At 38.6% G+C, this 17,833-nt stretch overlaps 1 protein-coding gene across 2 annotated transcripts in view; it reads left to right on the top strand.

The window, feature by feature from the left end:
- Window positions 1-17,833, top strand: part of BNC2 (basonuclin zinc finger protein 2) — a 233,101-nt gene that overhangs the window by 193,400 nt on the left and 21,868 nt on the right. For both annotated transcript variants that reach the window (XM_074812594.1, XM_074812595.1), the window contains one exon: window positions 15,854-17,817. In XM_074812594.1, coding sequence (XP_074668695.1) covers window positions 15,854-17,817 — 1,964 coding nt within the window. The remainder of the gene's footprint in view (window positions 1-15,853; window positions 17,818-17,833) is intronic.

Here is a 17,833-nt window from a genome sequence, read left to right as displayed (position 1 = left end):
TAAAATACATGAAGTGGATTGTGACTCTGTTATATTTTCTCTGAAGTTTACCTTGAACATGTCACATTCCCCTTTCATTCTTCCTTCTTTTGTCAGTTAGTTTCATCTTGTTTGAAAGTCCTGTATGGTACAGTCAGGTTACATGCAACACAAAGTCCAAGACAGATAAATGAAGTGACAGAAGAGCACCATAAGAAGCCATTGTATATCCCACAGAAAACCACCAAAACATTCAGATATAATAAAGTCCAATAAACATTTTTTGTAATTCTTTCAGAGAATTCTGCCTCACCATCTTTGACTAGGGAGCTTTTACCTGGGTGGTAGTAGAGTGATGATCGAAGAACTTTAAATAATAGGTAGAGTTCTCTAGGAAATGTAGACAAAATGCACAAAATGTGTGTGCGTTCATGTGTGCATAATTATTTTAAAGATGGACACTGTTGTCTTGGTTTATTGCTCTTTGATCCTGAGGCTGACCTGACGCTGCGCCTTGCAGTACATGCCTGTATTCCTTGAGCCCTGGCTAATACATGGGCTTCTTGAGGAGAGTCTGAAATTCCACTGCAGGGTTTGAGTGGAGAAACTCTTGTGGTTTATGGCATCATCACTACCTTGAGATAGAAATGGGTCTTTATGGAAATCAATCTTCCTTAGAGGGCTCTGTACAATACAAAGTGCTTAAAAAATACTAAGTGAATACTGCTTTTACTGTTCTGGCATTGGCCCAGCCAGTGCTCACTTATGGATGGTTATACTATAGGTGGGTGTTCTGCAGCCACAGCTCTCCCCACTCTGGTTGAAAAATAGGAAAAAGAGGTCGGTGAATGGTTGCAGAGGAAGCAGGCTATGGCTTTATCCTCTCTCCTAATTCTCACACATAGTTTTTGCAGCTTCTTTCAAAGCCTCACCTGCCCTGCTGCTGTGAAAATGCAGCTTCGTTCTTCATCTCCCTGTGTTATTTTCCCTCCTAAAAACTGCAGTTAAGGAAGAACAAAGCCTGGCTTCAATCTAATTTTACTACATCTTGTGACAAAGGTTGTTCATAAGTCATTTAGTACCTATAGTTCTTTCTTAGTGTAAATTCAATGTTTTTCACTCCCTCAGATGAGTAAAAAGGCAGGTGTAAGCGACTGCCTTGCTGCACGTTCTGACCTACTGCTGCTGCTGTTTGCTATGTCCTTGCTGCTATGTGTGTACTACAGTATAATTGTTTGAACACGCTCACACTGCTGCGATGTTCCTATGGTGAATCCTGCACAGTAATTTGATTTGATGAATGGATTTTAGAAGGTGCGGTCCCCTCCTTCAAGCTCATGTGGATTGAGACCGCCATGTTAAGGTAACCTTACCTGTTTAGCTCCACCAAATTGAATTAATTACTCTGTAGTTCACTTAAGGAAAATGTACAAAACAATTCCAGGAGTTGATCACTTAACAACACTAATGTTGCATTTCTAATGACTTGGCAGCAATCATTTCTTGCCAAGAGGACTGCAAGACATACAGATATGTTTTAAATAACTTATAAATGGTAACTCCATTTACTGTGAGTTTTACAGATCCCTCTGGAGGTCTGACCTTACTGTCCTATGTGGGCAAAATTGACATTGGCTTGCAGTCTTCAGTTCCCATTTGCCTTTTTCAACATTGCAGGAATATGGCCTTCTGTCTATACAAGATTTTCTGTGTTATTACCACGATTGATCCAAGCTCAGTTGGTCTGTCTGTGAACAATGAAGCTGAGAGTCTTACTTCCTTCACAAAACTGTTTAAACAGTTTCATTTCAGACATTGCCATCACCGAGGGACAGCTGAGATTGCCAAGAGATTCACTTGGTTCTTTCTTTTGTACACCATGATACTTTCCCTTCTCTCCGTAGTGTAATTCACAGTACATATGACCCCATATGAGCATTTACGTTTGTATGCAGGTTGCTATCCAGACTATTCCTTGTTTTATTTTTAAATAGACATTTATGATTAATTTAGGGTCTGAACTGTAATCTGTTAAATTTCTGTGGTTTAGAATGCAGGATTGCATTTCCACATAATATATATCTATAGGTAAAAAAGATCATTAATTTTATTTTAATAATTTATTTTAGCCTCTCAGTAGAGTGCAATAATTAAATAGGGTATAAAATACTTGCATCATCGTGGCTGTGGCCTGAGGAGTTTCATACACCACCATAACCTTGTCATCTTTTGGTTTTGATATACAAAATCAAAACCAAGAGGCCTGTAATCCTCCATATATTGATTTTTTATTATTAAAAAGTGCAAGCTGAAAGGCAGCTCTAAGCCTGCTTTATCAGCCACACTTGGACCAACTTTGGATGCAGTTTCTAAGAGCTGGAGATGTGCCAAAGTTATTAAAAGTTATTTTTTGCTTGCATTTTGCCAAGCTATTCTTACTGTTCTCTTTTTATGAAAATAATTCATTTTATTTGCTTTGCAACAAATATTTGTATTCAGGGGAGTCTCTTCTGTATTAAGACAGAGTCTGTCTGTCCCCTGGGGTAAGAGGGTAGCTTGTAAAGTTACCAGAAGAAACTTTTTTAAGTATGAGCACTGTTATTTCCTTCAGAGTTTGCTGTACTATGAGTAATCTATTGACAGTTTGTTGGTGTCCATTTGAGGAAGTGGGATTGGTATTTTTATTTGAGAATTATTTCACTTGGGAAGCTTTGAACATAATGAGCATGAATGAGACAATTACAATGTAGTGTAATAAAGGTCATTCTCTGAGGGGATGAACTAGAAAAGGTGTTCATTGACTGAACGTAACTTATGTGTCCGAATATCGTAGAATTGAACCCTTTTGGCCACATCCCACTGTTCCTCACTGAAAAAGGGAGTGTGAATGTTACTGCAGAGAGGAGTGGCACAGTCCTCAGCATGACTTGACTTTGAAGAATTTACTCAAGCAGAACTTCCACTATGTTGGAAAAAGGGAGTTTTTGCATAAATAGTTAGGCCAATGAATGGCACTTGTTAATCTCCAACTCTTGCTTACTCTTCTGTCAGGTCCATACTGTGGGTATGTATCATACCTTCCGGTGTCCTCCTCAACATGAATTGCTCATGAAAAATGTGTTTCTGTTCTTTCTTCACTGTTGTTGAGAGCTGAAAATGGTAGCTAAAACTCCACAGTGTGTGAATTCTCTGGAAATGATGAATAATTGATACACAGAAAGAATGGTTTTAGTATAATTCTAAATGTTCACGTTCCTCTTCAGAATTTCCTTTCATAAATAATGTTGTGACTGAGCTGTCTTGTTAACACCATGTACATGTTAAATTTTATAGTGTTTTCTTGCTTACCTCAAACTTTACCACCTGCTGATCTATGTCCATACAAAGTATCACTTAGCTTTTTGAATCAGTTTTAGATCAAAGGTACATACTTTCATTTAAATGTAAAATATCTCAGGCATAGCTGAATAATACCTATGTAAATAATATGCCTTAATAAATAGAGTTGTCTGCAAGTAACCTGGTATCTCTAGAAAGCTGATGAAATCCAAATGTGCTAAAGCAACAGTATATGGAATTTTTTTAAAGATTCTAAGTGGCATGACTATGTTTCTCCTATCTTCTTTCTTAGCTGTCACCTAATTTTATTCTGCTTTTTTGCCAGGGTTTTTTAAAAAAATTGTTTAGTTAAACCAGTCTCACAGTTTTCCGCAGAAGCAGCCAGCATTGCTTCCCTGCCCTTAAAGGTTAATGTTGCATTTAGGGCCCACGCTTGCCTACATAGAAAACGGGTATTAATCCTGATGTTCATTTGGTGGGACTGCCAACTTACCTATTACAAGTGTATAACACTTGTCTCTGTCTTACAGAGTTTCTCTGCTATTAGCAAAGGTCAGAGGCCAAAGAACTTCCAAATTCAAAGAGAAATATTAATAATTTAGAAATGCATTTTTTCAAATAATATTGTACATGACAGTAACAGTGTTCTGTGTCCTTGAACATTTTAAACCATCTGTTGCCTAGCACTTTACCGTCAGCCACATTGTTTTTACTCTTCCTTCAGCATAGAGAGAAAACAATATACTTAGAGGGAGGGTGGAGGTTTGCTCCAGCACTTCCATTTATTTCTGCAGTGGATACCCTGCTGAAAGTTGCATTGACTGAACACAGGACAGACACAAAGATCAATTCTAGTGGGACCAAAACCCTTGAGGTAGTGCTTACTCAAAATCGATCAGTCTTTTCAGTTATCCCTGGCAGTGATGGCTGTTACATTTTCTTACCATTTCACTAAAGCTATTTCTTCCAACCTATACTGAGAGCATGGTCAGAGGTGCTATCTTCATCTGTGTTCCATTCAAACTAGTGTTATTTTCAGTAATACCAGCAATTTTGTTATATCTCAGTTTATCCAATCTTTCTGGATATGATACTGTTGTAATCCAACAAAATAAATGTACACTTTACTATGATAAAAATCTTTTCAGTATTGGTATAACCTGCTGAATTTCAGTAAATAATCACCAGGTTTTGGAGAATTCTGACATTTCCTTTTTCTTGTACAACATCTTAAACAGTCTTATGATGCTACCCCCCAGAAATCATAATTTTGCTCCAATTTACATGTTGTCCTCCTGACTTCGTTTGTTTTGTACTGCACTGGTCAGAAGCTGGTGCTGAACATGTTTTGGGATGTGTATAAAATTGGAAGGTTTGCTGAACAAGGAGATGTGTAAAATATAAGGCAAAATCAAATACATTTTAAATATGCAAATACGTAACATTATTATATCAATGCATATACAACTTGTGAGTGTATCATATATATATGTATAAAGTGTGTCCCCAAAGCTGGTAAAATGCATTACTGTGCAGCCCCATTGCAGGATGCAGGGTTGACATACCTATTGTTATGCATTGGTTTTCCTGCAAGCTGTGCAGCAGGGAGTTTCATCTAAGTAACTAAAAGAGCATCTCACTCCACGAATCATCCATTTGCCTGGCAAGCAGAGAAATACCCTTGTTCTAAGAGTTAAATGTCAGGTCTGAGGGAGAGCGAGAGGTTTCGGTTTCTGCTCAAGCCAGTGATGTTCACATGCTGTGACTGCACCAAGCTTGAGGAAATGAAATTTGTAGCCTGAATGACAGTAAGAAACATAGTCATTACTAACTCTTTGCAATTAATGTTATTGCCAGCAATACAAAACCAGTACTAAAAGGCCTTCTTTGACTCAAGAAGGGACCTTCCCAGGACAGAGTGGAAATGCGGTGTTTGTGTTATGCTGTTTGCAAAGGACTGAGGTTCCTAGGGCTATCGGACAGTTACCTTTTCAACACCAATATAGGAAGAAGCATTATTTAAAAAGCAGTTGTTGTTTTAACATTCTTTAGCATAGACTTATTTTGCTTCTGAGCACTATGTATGTGCTTCTTGTTGAAGTCATTGAGCTGTCTTTGGTGAACAAAGAAATCAAGGTCAATAAAAAGTCAAGTCAACTTTCTTGCTTTCTCAAAGGAGGACATATCTGGTCTCAGTGATGTCCCACCAGTAGAGTACTTCTAACTGTGACTTGAAATTGCTTCAGAAAATGGAATATACCAGGAAGTTGGTATTTGCTAATTCTGCTCTCCTCTCCTGAGGTAGAACTACCTCGATCCATAGAGGGTGAATTGAACTCAGAATTTTTTCTCTATCTCTGTTGAACTCTAATTACACCAATGAGGTGACTCAAAGTGAAGGCACTGTGGAAAACAGTAGACAATGTGCTAATTTAATATTTTATTTGTTTTTTAATCAATACATTGACTTAGGTGCTCCCTGCCAGATTCTGCTCTGGCTTGTGTACTGAGCAGTCCTGTTGGAGTCACTAGGACTGGTCAGGGCAGACACGATCCAAATTATTAATCTTCTTTGATGCTGTTCTGAAATGCATCCATTAAATTAGCATTGCCTGTGGTTTTGTGGATGCTACTTCTGTTCCAACTTGTGTTTGAATTTCTCAGCTAAAAAAAAATCCTATGTGGCTGTGGTCAGGAACAATAGAAATTGTGGAATTCAACACAGCCCTGAATATGAGATTGTTTGGAAAATATCACTGGCTCATCTATCAACTGTTAAATTAGCAGATGAGTTCTCAGGAGGTGATCATGGAATTACTATTGCTGTAGCTTTCTATATTTCTTCTGTTTTACCGCCCTTAGGCTTACCACTTCATAGCCTTCTTCCACTATGCTGTGTCCCATCCACTTTTAAATATATCTCTTAAAACATTCAATATGTGTTTAGTAATTGTGATCAGGCTAAAATTCAAGTGCTGGGCTTGTGGGACTTTTTTTATCAGAAGCCTTATTTAAGTGATGACACACAGTAATTTGTTCATTCTTCTGTCAGTGTAATTTACAAGGCAACGACAGATAAACATAGCTATACAAGATTCATTTACAGTGACACAATGGCAGATACACAGAGCAGAACCCTGCCTATGAGATAAAGTGGACTGAGTGACTTATGCAGTAATTAGGGGATAATTGTCATTAACCTCGCAAACAGTAGTTTACCCATATTGTTTAAAAGGCTCCGGGATGCATAATGACAAGGTAATCTGTCAAAGCGCTAGGGGGAAATATTAATAAGATTTGTGCAAGCCTGGATAGAAAATATGCAGAAAGCGGCCACATTAAGCTAATTGGTGGATGAATATACACTTGTAAAAGTGCTTCTAATGGCACGTTTGCTGCTCTCCAAATGACTACTGTTAATGTGGAGAAGTGGGCTGCCTAGAAAGTCAGGACTGCTGGGACAAGAGGGTATTAAGACATTCAGGCACAGTTATTATTACTTTGTACACTGTAATATAATTTCCCCCACTTTCTTTTGCATTTCAGTGCCTCTAATACCTGCAAACAGATAGCTCACTTTTATATCCCAGTGACCTTTGCCTTTTTGGTGTCACTTCTGCACCCTGCTGTCTCTCTTTTGCATCGGGTTGCCACCTATGACACACCTGGGAGTTTTGGTGTAAATTTTTTAGGTAAACAATCAAAGGAAAAAGGCCTCATTAAGATCATGTTGTATATATTGCAAATAATAATACATAGTTCCCTAATGAATACTAAAGATGGAAATCAATCTCCTGGTTCTGCTGCCATTCATATACCCAGCATATAGCACAACTGAATCCCCCTACTGATGCACAATTTGGGTTCAGTCAGAAAACCAAGCATGTAACGAAATCCAATTTATGAGTATAACTTATTGGCACTTTTACTCCAGTGGTTTTGTCCCTGGGCAACTTCTCAGTTCCTTGCAATGCCCCTGGTTAGACAAATTTCTTACTGACTTTTTGGGAGTTTTACTTACAAGCCCAGGAAGACTCAGCTTTTGTTGCTTACATTTTTGTTAGGTTTGTGGCTTTAGTCAGTTTAGATTCAAAGTGAGAAAAGGGCCATCTGATAACCTGATTTGATTTGACTGTTAGATGTCTTGCCCTGCTTTCAGTGCAGTCCATGTTAGATTGAGCAAGGATGTCAGACATGATTTGTTTGTATTATCACATTGTGCATTGGGGAAGGTCTTGGCTGAGGAAAGCCTGGGTGTCTCTTGTGGCTCTGTGTATTGCAAATACAGTACCTCATTGGTGCTCTCTGAATGTTTCCTGTTTTTCACAAAAATTGTGTGTCATTCTTTCAGTGTTGGTGAAACTAAGGCTAAGAAAAAGAGGCTTAAGTAGCTTACTAAATTTACTGAAAGACTGCCAGGGCACAGAAAACATAACTTTACTTCTCAGTGAGTTGTGCAGCACTGACACCAAACAGTAAAACCACGAGTGTTTTCAGGGACTGATAGTATCAAGGCAAATTTTTTTACGTGGCATACCAAAATGGGCAACTATATATACAAAAATTGGTGAAAGTGAGTATGAAAATCAATCATTGCTATGGTTATATATGTGGTGGGTATTTCCTACCCACTTAGATGCAAAATTGTGTTGTAAAGTTAATAGCTGAAATTATTTCTGTGGTTTGCCATGTTTGTGTCTCTGTTTACATCCTATCCTGAGAAGTCCCCATGGCACCTCATACAGTCTAAAATTTTTGCCTTCGTACACTTTGTGCTTGGTGGTTTGATTGCCTCTAGGAGCCATGTCTGCCTAAGGGCAAACACAGGTTAGTGGCAAAACTTCTTCAGAGACATTTCAATGAATTTTCCACTCTCACAGGTTGTAGAGAAGCAAAGGTATCAAATTATTCCTCTATACTTGGGGTCCAAGGTTGTGGATTTCAAAGCTGCTTAAGAAATTCAAACACCCAATTTCTATAAAATCTTGATATTCTACCATTTGGTGAATGTGAGAAAAAATGTCTCACCATTAGTGTGCATTAAAAATGTTTTTGTGACCAGATACCATAAAGCATCTGATCACCTCTCATTAACTCCTTATTTGGGAAAGTCTTTAGAAATCTTTTAGAAGGCTCAACCAGAACTGATGGTGAAGGGAATAGATGTTTGCATTTGAAAATTTCTGCAATTCTTGGGGGAGAGGAGCAAAATACTTGTGAAGTGACACTGGTATTTCAAAAATAAATATCAAATAATGAGATAATGACAACTGCTGAAAGATTACTTTGGATCTTCTTAAAGCTGCCAAATCAATGTGTAGCCATGCTAACAGGAGTTCCACCGTTATCAATTAGTGACAGATTTTGCCCTTTAATAATTTTCACCATAACAGCTGTAAATCAAAGGAGATTTTGTTGACATCATAGGTGTCATACTACTGTAAAACTAGTAAATGCAAGAAGAGTATCAAGCTCTGGCTGTGCTTAGATTCTTTTCTTTCAAGTATGGACAGATGTTTACTGTGAAAAGAACTTGTCGGGCACCCAATTTTAAAGAGGCTTGATGTAGTTGGTATGATTAAATGAACCTCGGGCTGCTGTGATTAAATACGTTGTAACCCCACAGTGATCTATCACAGTTTTAAAAATAAAATGCTGTATGCAGTGTGTCCCTGCTGAAACCAGGACACAGTGTTATTTGGGAAAAAAAAAAAATCATCATCTTGTGAATTATACATTCTTATCTGGTCCATAATTAAGAGCATTCCACAACAAAGTGCATATTTTATCAAAAGTCAAACAATATGTTTTAAAAATCAGAAGAAGCATTTAAAACTAGTGCCCTTGCATCCTAATAGTTTTACTGGAGTTGCAGAGGTGAATACACATTCATGAAGAGCAGGAAAGAGTTCGAATTAATGTTTCTTTAATGAAAACAGTAAGACACTTCTCTCCCCTATGCCGAGTTCACATGGATGCTTTATAGTTGGCATTTGACAGTGTCATCATCTTTCAGGGCAGTTCTTTCAAATGTATTTTAAGGTTGGTGAACCTGAAAAATTAAAAGTCATTCTGCAACTGGGGTGCCCTATGAGGAAGTTCAGTCCCCAAAAGGAGTCATATGTTGAGGATTCAGTATTTTGATATCATTCCCTGCAATTTAGTCCAGAACCAGCACTCCAGCAGGTTGCTTGTGCAGGCACCTGTTGCTGCTGGCATATGTCTTTGGGATAAGATATAAAACAGAGGACTGGCATACTTTTGGTCAGTAAAGACCCTGTAGGGCATTTAGTAAGAGTGTGGGTGGTTAATGGCAGTGTCCTGGCTAGGTTTCAGCTGCAGTTATTGCATTCAACCTCCTTACGTTCCATCTGCAATTTCAGCAGGACATGGTGTTCCTCACTTTCACTCTGAAACTGTTGAGTAGTGCTTCTGTGTGTCGTTACACAGCCGCTGTGCTCCACCATGGTGGTATATACCCAATATATATTCAAACAGATTTGGCTTCACATCATGTTTCAGGGCTAAGTTATGTCAAAATTACTTTCCAACATGGTCAGTGGAATTACTCTGGTTTTAAAGTGCAATTACTCTGGATCTAAAGTCTAGCCAGATTTGACTCAGTGTCTACAAAATCACTTAGCAAAGTTTGCAAAGGTCTTTGGGGGTCCTTTTGTTCAAAACACAAAGCTTTTTGCTACTGAATGCATAAGACCTGGAGTCCAAGGAGCAACCAGAGCAAGTACCACTACAAACTTGGCAGGAGAAGTAAATATAAGCATGCATGTAAGTAAATAACATCTCCTTCATGTTACTCTTCATTCGAATACATACTGCCGGTGTCATTCTCAGTGATACGTTGGGGAAGGACAGTAGTTTTTTCTTCCCCTGCTATAACATGCTGGTATCCTCATGCATACCCTGTGTCTTTGGAATGAAGAAAACAAGTCCAAGAGGTAGGAGAAAGGGGGTGTCAGAAGGGAAGAAGATCTATTGCTTTTGATTTTTCTAGTAGAGTGGAGGCTGCAGTGAAACCAAAAGATAAAGATTTCTACTATTGACTGAGAACTCAGTAGTGCTGCACTGTATTTGTTCCTGCTGCAGCAGTATAACTCAAGGAAAGGACTGCTGACACTTTAACATGAGTTTTTTCATATGGTTTCAGTTGGTGAAGGAGGGCTGGTGGGAGATGGATGAGAAGTGACAGATGAGGGGAAAAAATTTTAATGATGACTCTCTGCAGGCTAAGTGTCTTAAATCTCATATCAGTTGCACATGTATAATCACAGGGAGGAAGTATGGACACCTTTTTATCAAGTTTACAGGAGTAAATGTAAGTTAGGTTCAGCACGGTACAAACACCTATCAGGAAAATGAGTATGAGATTGTATGTGTAAGTGCACATTTCTATGGAAAACTAGATAGAGGGATTATTTCTTTCCTACTGAGGTCAGTGGGAGTTAACCAAAATGAGCAAGAGGTGTTGCACATTGCCCATCTGTACTAATGTGAGTTGGTGTGCTGCTGCACACTTTTCGTAACTTACCCCAGGAGTAGTAGGATTACCCATAGTGTAACAGCTTGAAATTTAATTGGGAAGCAAAGAGATGCTCCTGGGAAATTCAGCCAAACAAAAACAACAAACCCTAAATCATGGAAATTATGTAGGCCTGCCTTTATTAGAAACAAATGTTGATTTTTTTTTTTCTGTCTACACCCTAATTAAAACCATCCTCTGCAATTATAGTATGACCAAATGAATATCTTTCAGTCTGCTTTTCAACTGTTACAGCTGCACTCAAAATGTTTCTTTGAGATCAGCTAGAAAATATATATCTCTTTAAGAAGGGCTTACAGAAGAAAGGCTTGTGATAAACACTAGACTTGCTTAATTATTTAATCAAACGTATCTATGTAGTATTTTGTAACAGGGATACTTAGCTGATATGCATCAAAAGCAGCAGTTTATGGTGCATATGCAAATTTGCTAAAATATGGTGGTTAGCAGTGTGTTTTTCTATAGAATTTTGGGTGGTTCTCAGAAGTTACCACAATAGTGCCCCAAACCAGTCTACTTCCAAGAACATAAGGCTTGTTTAAGAAGTAATTTTAACTCTTTTTTAACCTTTCTATTAATCTCAACTCTTTTATAATCATCTCTTACCATGTATTCAGCCAGGTGTGTATATACATTTTACCTATGCCAAGAAGTTAATTAGTAAGATAAAAATAGAACTGCAAAAAGTCTGTGGTGTGTATGTAGATACATGTATTAGTGTGAGTGTAGACATATAAAATTACCTGCAGGTAATGCAGGCACAGGAGTCAATGGAGCTTCTCACACAAAGTGACAGTTTAAAACAACCGATTTCATAACAGAAGTTCAAGGTTTACAGTTTATTTTCATAGTGTAGACTTATGTTTGTGTAGACTGTTCTTATTTTCTAAATAGAAAGTTTTTAAATTGGAAGGTTTTAAAGGTGAATTGAAAGTTTGAAATTTGTAAAGCCTAAAGGCCCTCAGGAAATGAAGACTCATCTTCACAATCCTCCCTAGTTAAGCTCCTAAAAATTAGAGTGATCTTTGTGCCCATTTTCTGTTGTAGCCTGTTTGTATCATCCAAGATAATCATCTTGACACCCATCACTTGTTCTATCTGACCGAGAAGTTTAAGACAAGAGGTACCCTAACATATCCTGACACATCCCTTCCTAACATATGATCAGCAAAAATGAGGAGGCAGGTTCAGGGTGATAAATTATGACATTACTTTATAGATCTAATGAAGTGTGTGTGTATGTGAATGTGTATCTATACAAATAATAGTCAAGTGTCTGTTTAGAGTTAGAAGAAGATTCAAGGTTATGTCTTGTATCCTTAGAGGTTAATATAATATGATTTAGAGATTAAAAGATTTTTTACATCTGAAATTGTGAGAGAGCTATGCACACATATAAAATAAAAATAAACACAAGGCTATATGGCCAAAGAAGGAAGAGCATCACTATGCTGAACAGTTTGCTTGTCTCGTGCCTGGCTTAGAGCTGTAAGCGTGCTGTGGTATCTCTATACTCACTGACTTCCTTGTACACATTGTCACAGGAGGCTTGGCTTAATCAGTTGTGAACTGAAAAAAGTAATATAAATTGGAACCTTTTGTCATGGAATATTTAAATGTGGATATGATTTAATGGCTTTGGGGAGAAAATTTAGCATGAGAGATTGTAAGAAACAAGAAATCGATTACATGTAAGAAAGGACTTGAACGTCTAATCAAGTATTACCATATACAGGGAGATCCCTAGCTAGTTATAGCTTAATTCAAAGGGGATAATGGTTAGATTTTTTGTTAAGTTTTATCAAAAAATGACATTCCTATTTGCTCTTTATCTAGTTTTGCATAATACACACTTACAATGATTTATGGAAAGCCATCACTATGTAAATATTGAAGCATATGCTACACAGTATCCGTAAGTAGTGTGTTTTCTATTAAATATAGGCATCTGTGCAATTTCTATTTACTTTTGCTGGGGGAAAAAAGCCAAGCAACTTATTGCTGAAAATTAACAAGATATAGCTTGATATAACTAGTAGGAGTAGGCAAAGATCATTTAAGAGCAGCTTTCTGATTCCCTGCTGTTTCTTTGAATGACAGCAAGGGTAATGCCATGACAATCGCACTCTTGACTGCCAGTTTCTCTGATCAGTGGGACTTAGCAGCTGCTGAAGGTCTGGCCCTCCTCATTGCAAACCCTTAAACTAAATGAAACAAAGAGGGGTGGTGTCTGATTGAGAGGTAGCTCATGTAGCCAACTTATGGCTTCTCTAAAGCATAGTGGGAGCCCCCATATTTAGACGATGTCTGCCTGTTCTGTGCATGCAAAGAGCTGGGTGTGCTGCCACTGGGTGAGGGACTGTGTGGTACCACCTTCTGCTTACATGTGCGAGTCTGTTACAGGATCTGTACCTACTATTCTCATGAGTTATTGTTGTGCTGGCTGTATTTAATTTTTATTTACTTAAATACCCATTTTTGTAAAGCATCCATCTGTTGCATAAGCCTGTGAGTGATTTACAAATTAAAGCAAAAACAAAACAAATTACTACCAGTAGTACATTACAAAGCAGCCTGCAGCTGGGTGCAGACAGGAATCCTAATTCAGTACATGTAAACAGTGTAAATTAGACAATGTTATTTCCATCTTCAAACAATGCAGGTTACAGTTAGAAGGAATTAATACTTGTGGTTTGGGATTAGAAATGTGTGGATTTAGATTGGGTCAGAGGTGACAGTGAAGGCCTGGAGATCAAAATCTGAACCAAGTCTGGTTTTGCAGTTCCAGATAGGAATTACTCAAATGTAGAACCAGTATGGCTGGCTGGAAGTTGTGAGAGAAGTTTACGTAAGAAGCTTTAGGTCACACTCATGGGGAGGGTAGCCAAAATTAGTTGGATGGGAAAAAAATAGTCTTAGAGCACTAAAATATGAACCTGTCTTAATTGTTTGTTTGTGGTGGTGGTGGTTTTTTTTTCTCCCTCCCCTCGCCCCATTTTGGTTTTGTTTTGTTTCACTTTGTTTTGTTGTTGAGTGGAGTTTTTTGATGTTCTGGATGATTCCTATTAGATAGCACTGACTGCCTGTAAAATACTGCTTCATCAGGCAGGTAGAACTGGCAGGGCATAGAAATTAGAAATGTTCAAAGGTGGGGACGTTTCCTGACTAATGCTGCAAATCAAGACCAGCATCTGCATCGTGGTGTTCCTTCATCACTGTGTAAATACATGCTAAACATTTTCTGCATAGAGATGGTTTCTGGGCTTTCCATCTGGGTCAGCTGGGTAAGATTCTCCATAATTAATTGCTGTTGAGGGTTTCTTAGTCTTGTAAGGTTTGATTGTGAACGGTCATGTGTGAAGACTGTCTAGAGGTTTTACAGTTGCATCAGGTACTGAAACATACATGGCATTGACCTTCATCACTGACTTTGTATCCACAGGTGACACAGATCAGAACTGAGATAATAAAACCAGATGTAATCAAATAAATATATACTTTACTATTTGGGGCAAATTGCATTTTCCGATACTCTAGGAAATGTGAGGGAAGAGAAGAATCAGTCCTCTGAAGACTGAAGATAATGAAATAAATAAGACCTGAAAAAAACCCAGAAAGGCTTTTGCAGGCTTCATAATCAAACAAGAGCTAGTGGTTTTTGCAATAGTGCATAGTCCAAAGTGTTCAAAGTTCTGAAGCTGAGATTCAAGATTTAAAAAGATCAGAGACAGTACAATGCAGTATCTTGCAAGGCTTTCAAACTATTTAATGCATGAGGAAGCATTGGAATAATTCTGGTTTGATGGCCTGCAACAGTGCTTGTTAGTTATAGTTACTGTGCTGAGGTTATGTCCAGCATTTGCCCAAAAGGAAAGATGCCAATAAAATTATGTATTAATTATATAAGTATTTTAATATGTTTTTATCAATACATGCTGGAATGGATTGCCTGACATTACATTGCAGAATTTTTAAGTCCTACCTTCAGGCAAATCTCATGCTTACTAGCAAAAATGAAAGTGTGAAATGCTTTTTAATGTATATTTAACAACAGATAGTCTAGTGATTACTGATGTGTATTCTCTCTAGATTTTTCCCTTGCTATCAGAAGGCAATGTTAAGAGACAACATTTTTACACATTTATGCTATCTACATCCATCAGATGCTTACTTTTTACATACTTTTAACTGTCATTTATAACAAGGCAGAAAAAAAGTAATCTCTTAAATCTAAACCATACCAAGATTGCAAGCTTACAATCAATTGCCAATAATAGTCCAGTTATGCTTAAAACCAGTGCCCCAATTTCTACCTTTTGATACAAGTTAATAATGAATATGTTTTTCAGTATTGCAGTCATGGGGGAAAAAAAAAAAAAAAAGAGAGAGGAAAAAAAAAAGGAGTAAGGTACAAGTATTATGTGCTATTTTTAAGACTTTTTGCCTTGCATCAAAATTTCTTGTGAGATGGCCCACGAGTGACTTACTCTTATGTCTGCTTGCATTTAAGAAGCAAATCTATCAAATGCATTTATTTAACTCTTTCTTATAGTGTCACCATTTAATAGTGATTGAAGTACAATTTTTCTATATTTTACAGTGGAGTGCACAGGAACAGTTCATGTTTTACGCTAATGTATGCTAAACAGTAGCATTGTACATAGATCAACATGGATGTTAAAATGAAAGTATTGAAAGCATTTTGGATCACAGAGCCCCATGGTATACATTTTGTTTGCTCTGACATTATTAAACTCAATCTGTTTCTCTGACTGTGACTCTTAATTACTATATTTGTATGGCTGGAAAGTTTGAAATTTTGGTCGAGTTCTGTTAATGCTGTTTGCATGTTGGTTTTTGAGCTTAGTGTTTCATGTTCAGACAGCAGAACACCTTCTATTGAATTCAATAATTATGCAGAATCAATAAGTTTTTTCTTTGTGTTTGTCTTTGTTGTTTCTTTGATATGGCCTCTAGGATGCTGCAGGCAAGGTGCTGGACCGCTGGGCCATCATGTCCAGGGAAGAAGAGATCATTACCCTTCAACAGTTCCTGAGATTTGGAGAAACCAAATCCATCGTGGAGCTGATGGCAATTCAAGAAAAAGAAGGGCAGGCTGTGGCTGTGCCATCTTCAAAGACAGATTCAGATATAAGGACTTTTATTGAAAGCAATAATCGTACCAGGAGCCCAAGTCTCCTTGCTCACCTGGAGAACAGCAATCCTTCCAGTATTCATCATTTTGAAAACATCCCAAATAGCCTTGCATTCCTGCTTCCATTCCAGTACATAAATCCAGTCTCTGCTCCGCTGCTGGGGCTGCCTCCAAATGGCCTCCTGCTGGAACAGCCAGCAATGAGGCTCCGTGAACCAAACCTTACAACCCAAAATGAATATAACGAGAGCAGTGAATCTGAAGTTTCCCCTACACCTTTCAAGAATGAGCAAACATCCAGCAGGAATGCTTTGACCAGCATCACAAATGTTGAGCCTAAAACTGAGCCAGCCTGCATCTCTCCTGTTCAGACACCTACTCCTGTCAATGATTTATCAAAACCAGAACACACTAAAAGCTCATTCCGCATTCACAGAATGAGGAGAATGGGGTCGGCCTCTAGGAAAGGAAGAGTGTTTTGCAATGCATGTGGCAAAACTTTCTATGATAAAGGTACTCTTAAAATCCACTACAATGCCGTTCACCTGAAAATCAAGCACCGGTGCACTATTGAGGGGTGCAACATGGTCTTCAGCTCTCTCAGAAGCCGCAATCGCCACAGTGCTAACCCCAATCCCCGCCTCCACATGCCTATGTTAAGGAACAACCGTGACAAAGATCTAATTCGTGCTACATCAGGTGCCGCCACTCCAGTCATAGCAAGTACAAAATCCAACCTAACTTTAACAAGTCCTGGGCGTCCACCAATGGGGTTTACCACTCCCCCTCTAGATCCTGTACTACAGAACCCTCTTCCCAGTCAGCTAGTGTTCCCGGCTTTAAAGACTGTCCAACCTGTTCCTCCTTTTTACAGAAATTTACTTACTCCTGGAGAAATGGTGAGTCCTCCAACCTCGCTCCCTACCAGTCCAATAATACCAGCAGTGAGTGGCATGGAGCATCCTCCTCCTCCTCCTTCAGAGTCATCGGTACCTTCAGTGCTGATGCCCACTCCAGAGTCTAATGCTGACCTTGCCCCCAAGAAGAAGCCAAGGAAGTCGAGCATGCCAGTTAAAATTGAAAAGGAAGTTATTGATACTGCCGATGAGTTTGATGATGAAGAGGAAGAGGTGAATGACAGCAGCACGATGGTGAATGACATTGGTCATGACAATCACTGCCATTCTCAGGAGGAAATGAGCCCAGGCCTGTCTGTGAAAGACTTTTCCAAAAGTGACAGAAGCAGATGCATTTCTAGACCAGACATAAGAAGGGCAGACAGCATGACATCAGAAGACCAGGAGCACGAGAGAGACTATGAAAATGAGTCAGAGTCATCAGAGCCCAAATTGTGTGAGGAATCCATGGAAGGTGATGATCGCCTCCATGAACCTGGTGAAAAATCTATGATGCACAGTGACAGACCAGATGAAAACCATGACTCTTCCAACCAGGATGTCATTAAGGTGAAGGAAGAGTATACAGACCCTACATATGATATGTTCTACATGAGCCAATATGGACTGTACAATGGAGGCAGTGCCAGTATGGCTGCCCTTCATGAAAGTTTCGCTTCTACATTCAACTACAGCAGCCCTCAGAAGTTCTCCCCAGAAGGTGAAATGTGCTCCAGCCCAGACCCCAAGATCTGCTATGTGTGCAAGAAAAGTTTCAAGAGTTCCTACAGTGTGAAGCTTCACTACAGAAATGTTCATTTAAAAGAGATGCATGTCTGCACAGTGGCTGGCTGTAATGCTGCCTTCCCATCACGGAGAAGCAGAGACAGGTCAGTAAATATTAAT

Source organism: Strix aluco, chromosome Z, assembly GCF_031877795.1.
Source record: "Strix aluco isolate bStrAlu1 chromosome Z, bStrAlu1.hap1, whole genome shotgun sequence".
Classification (NCBI taxonomy): Eukaryota; Metazoa; Chordata; class Aves; order Strigiformes; family Strigidae; genus Strix; species Strix aluco.
Note: the sequence above shows the minus strand (reverse complement) of the source record. Positions and strands in the feature narration are given on the sequence as shown.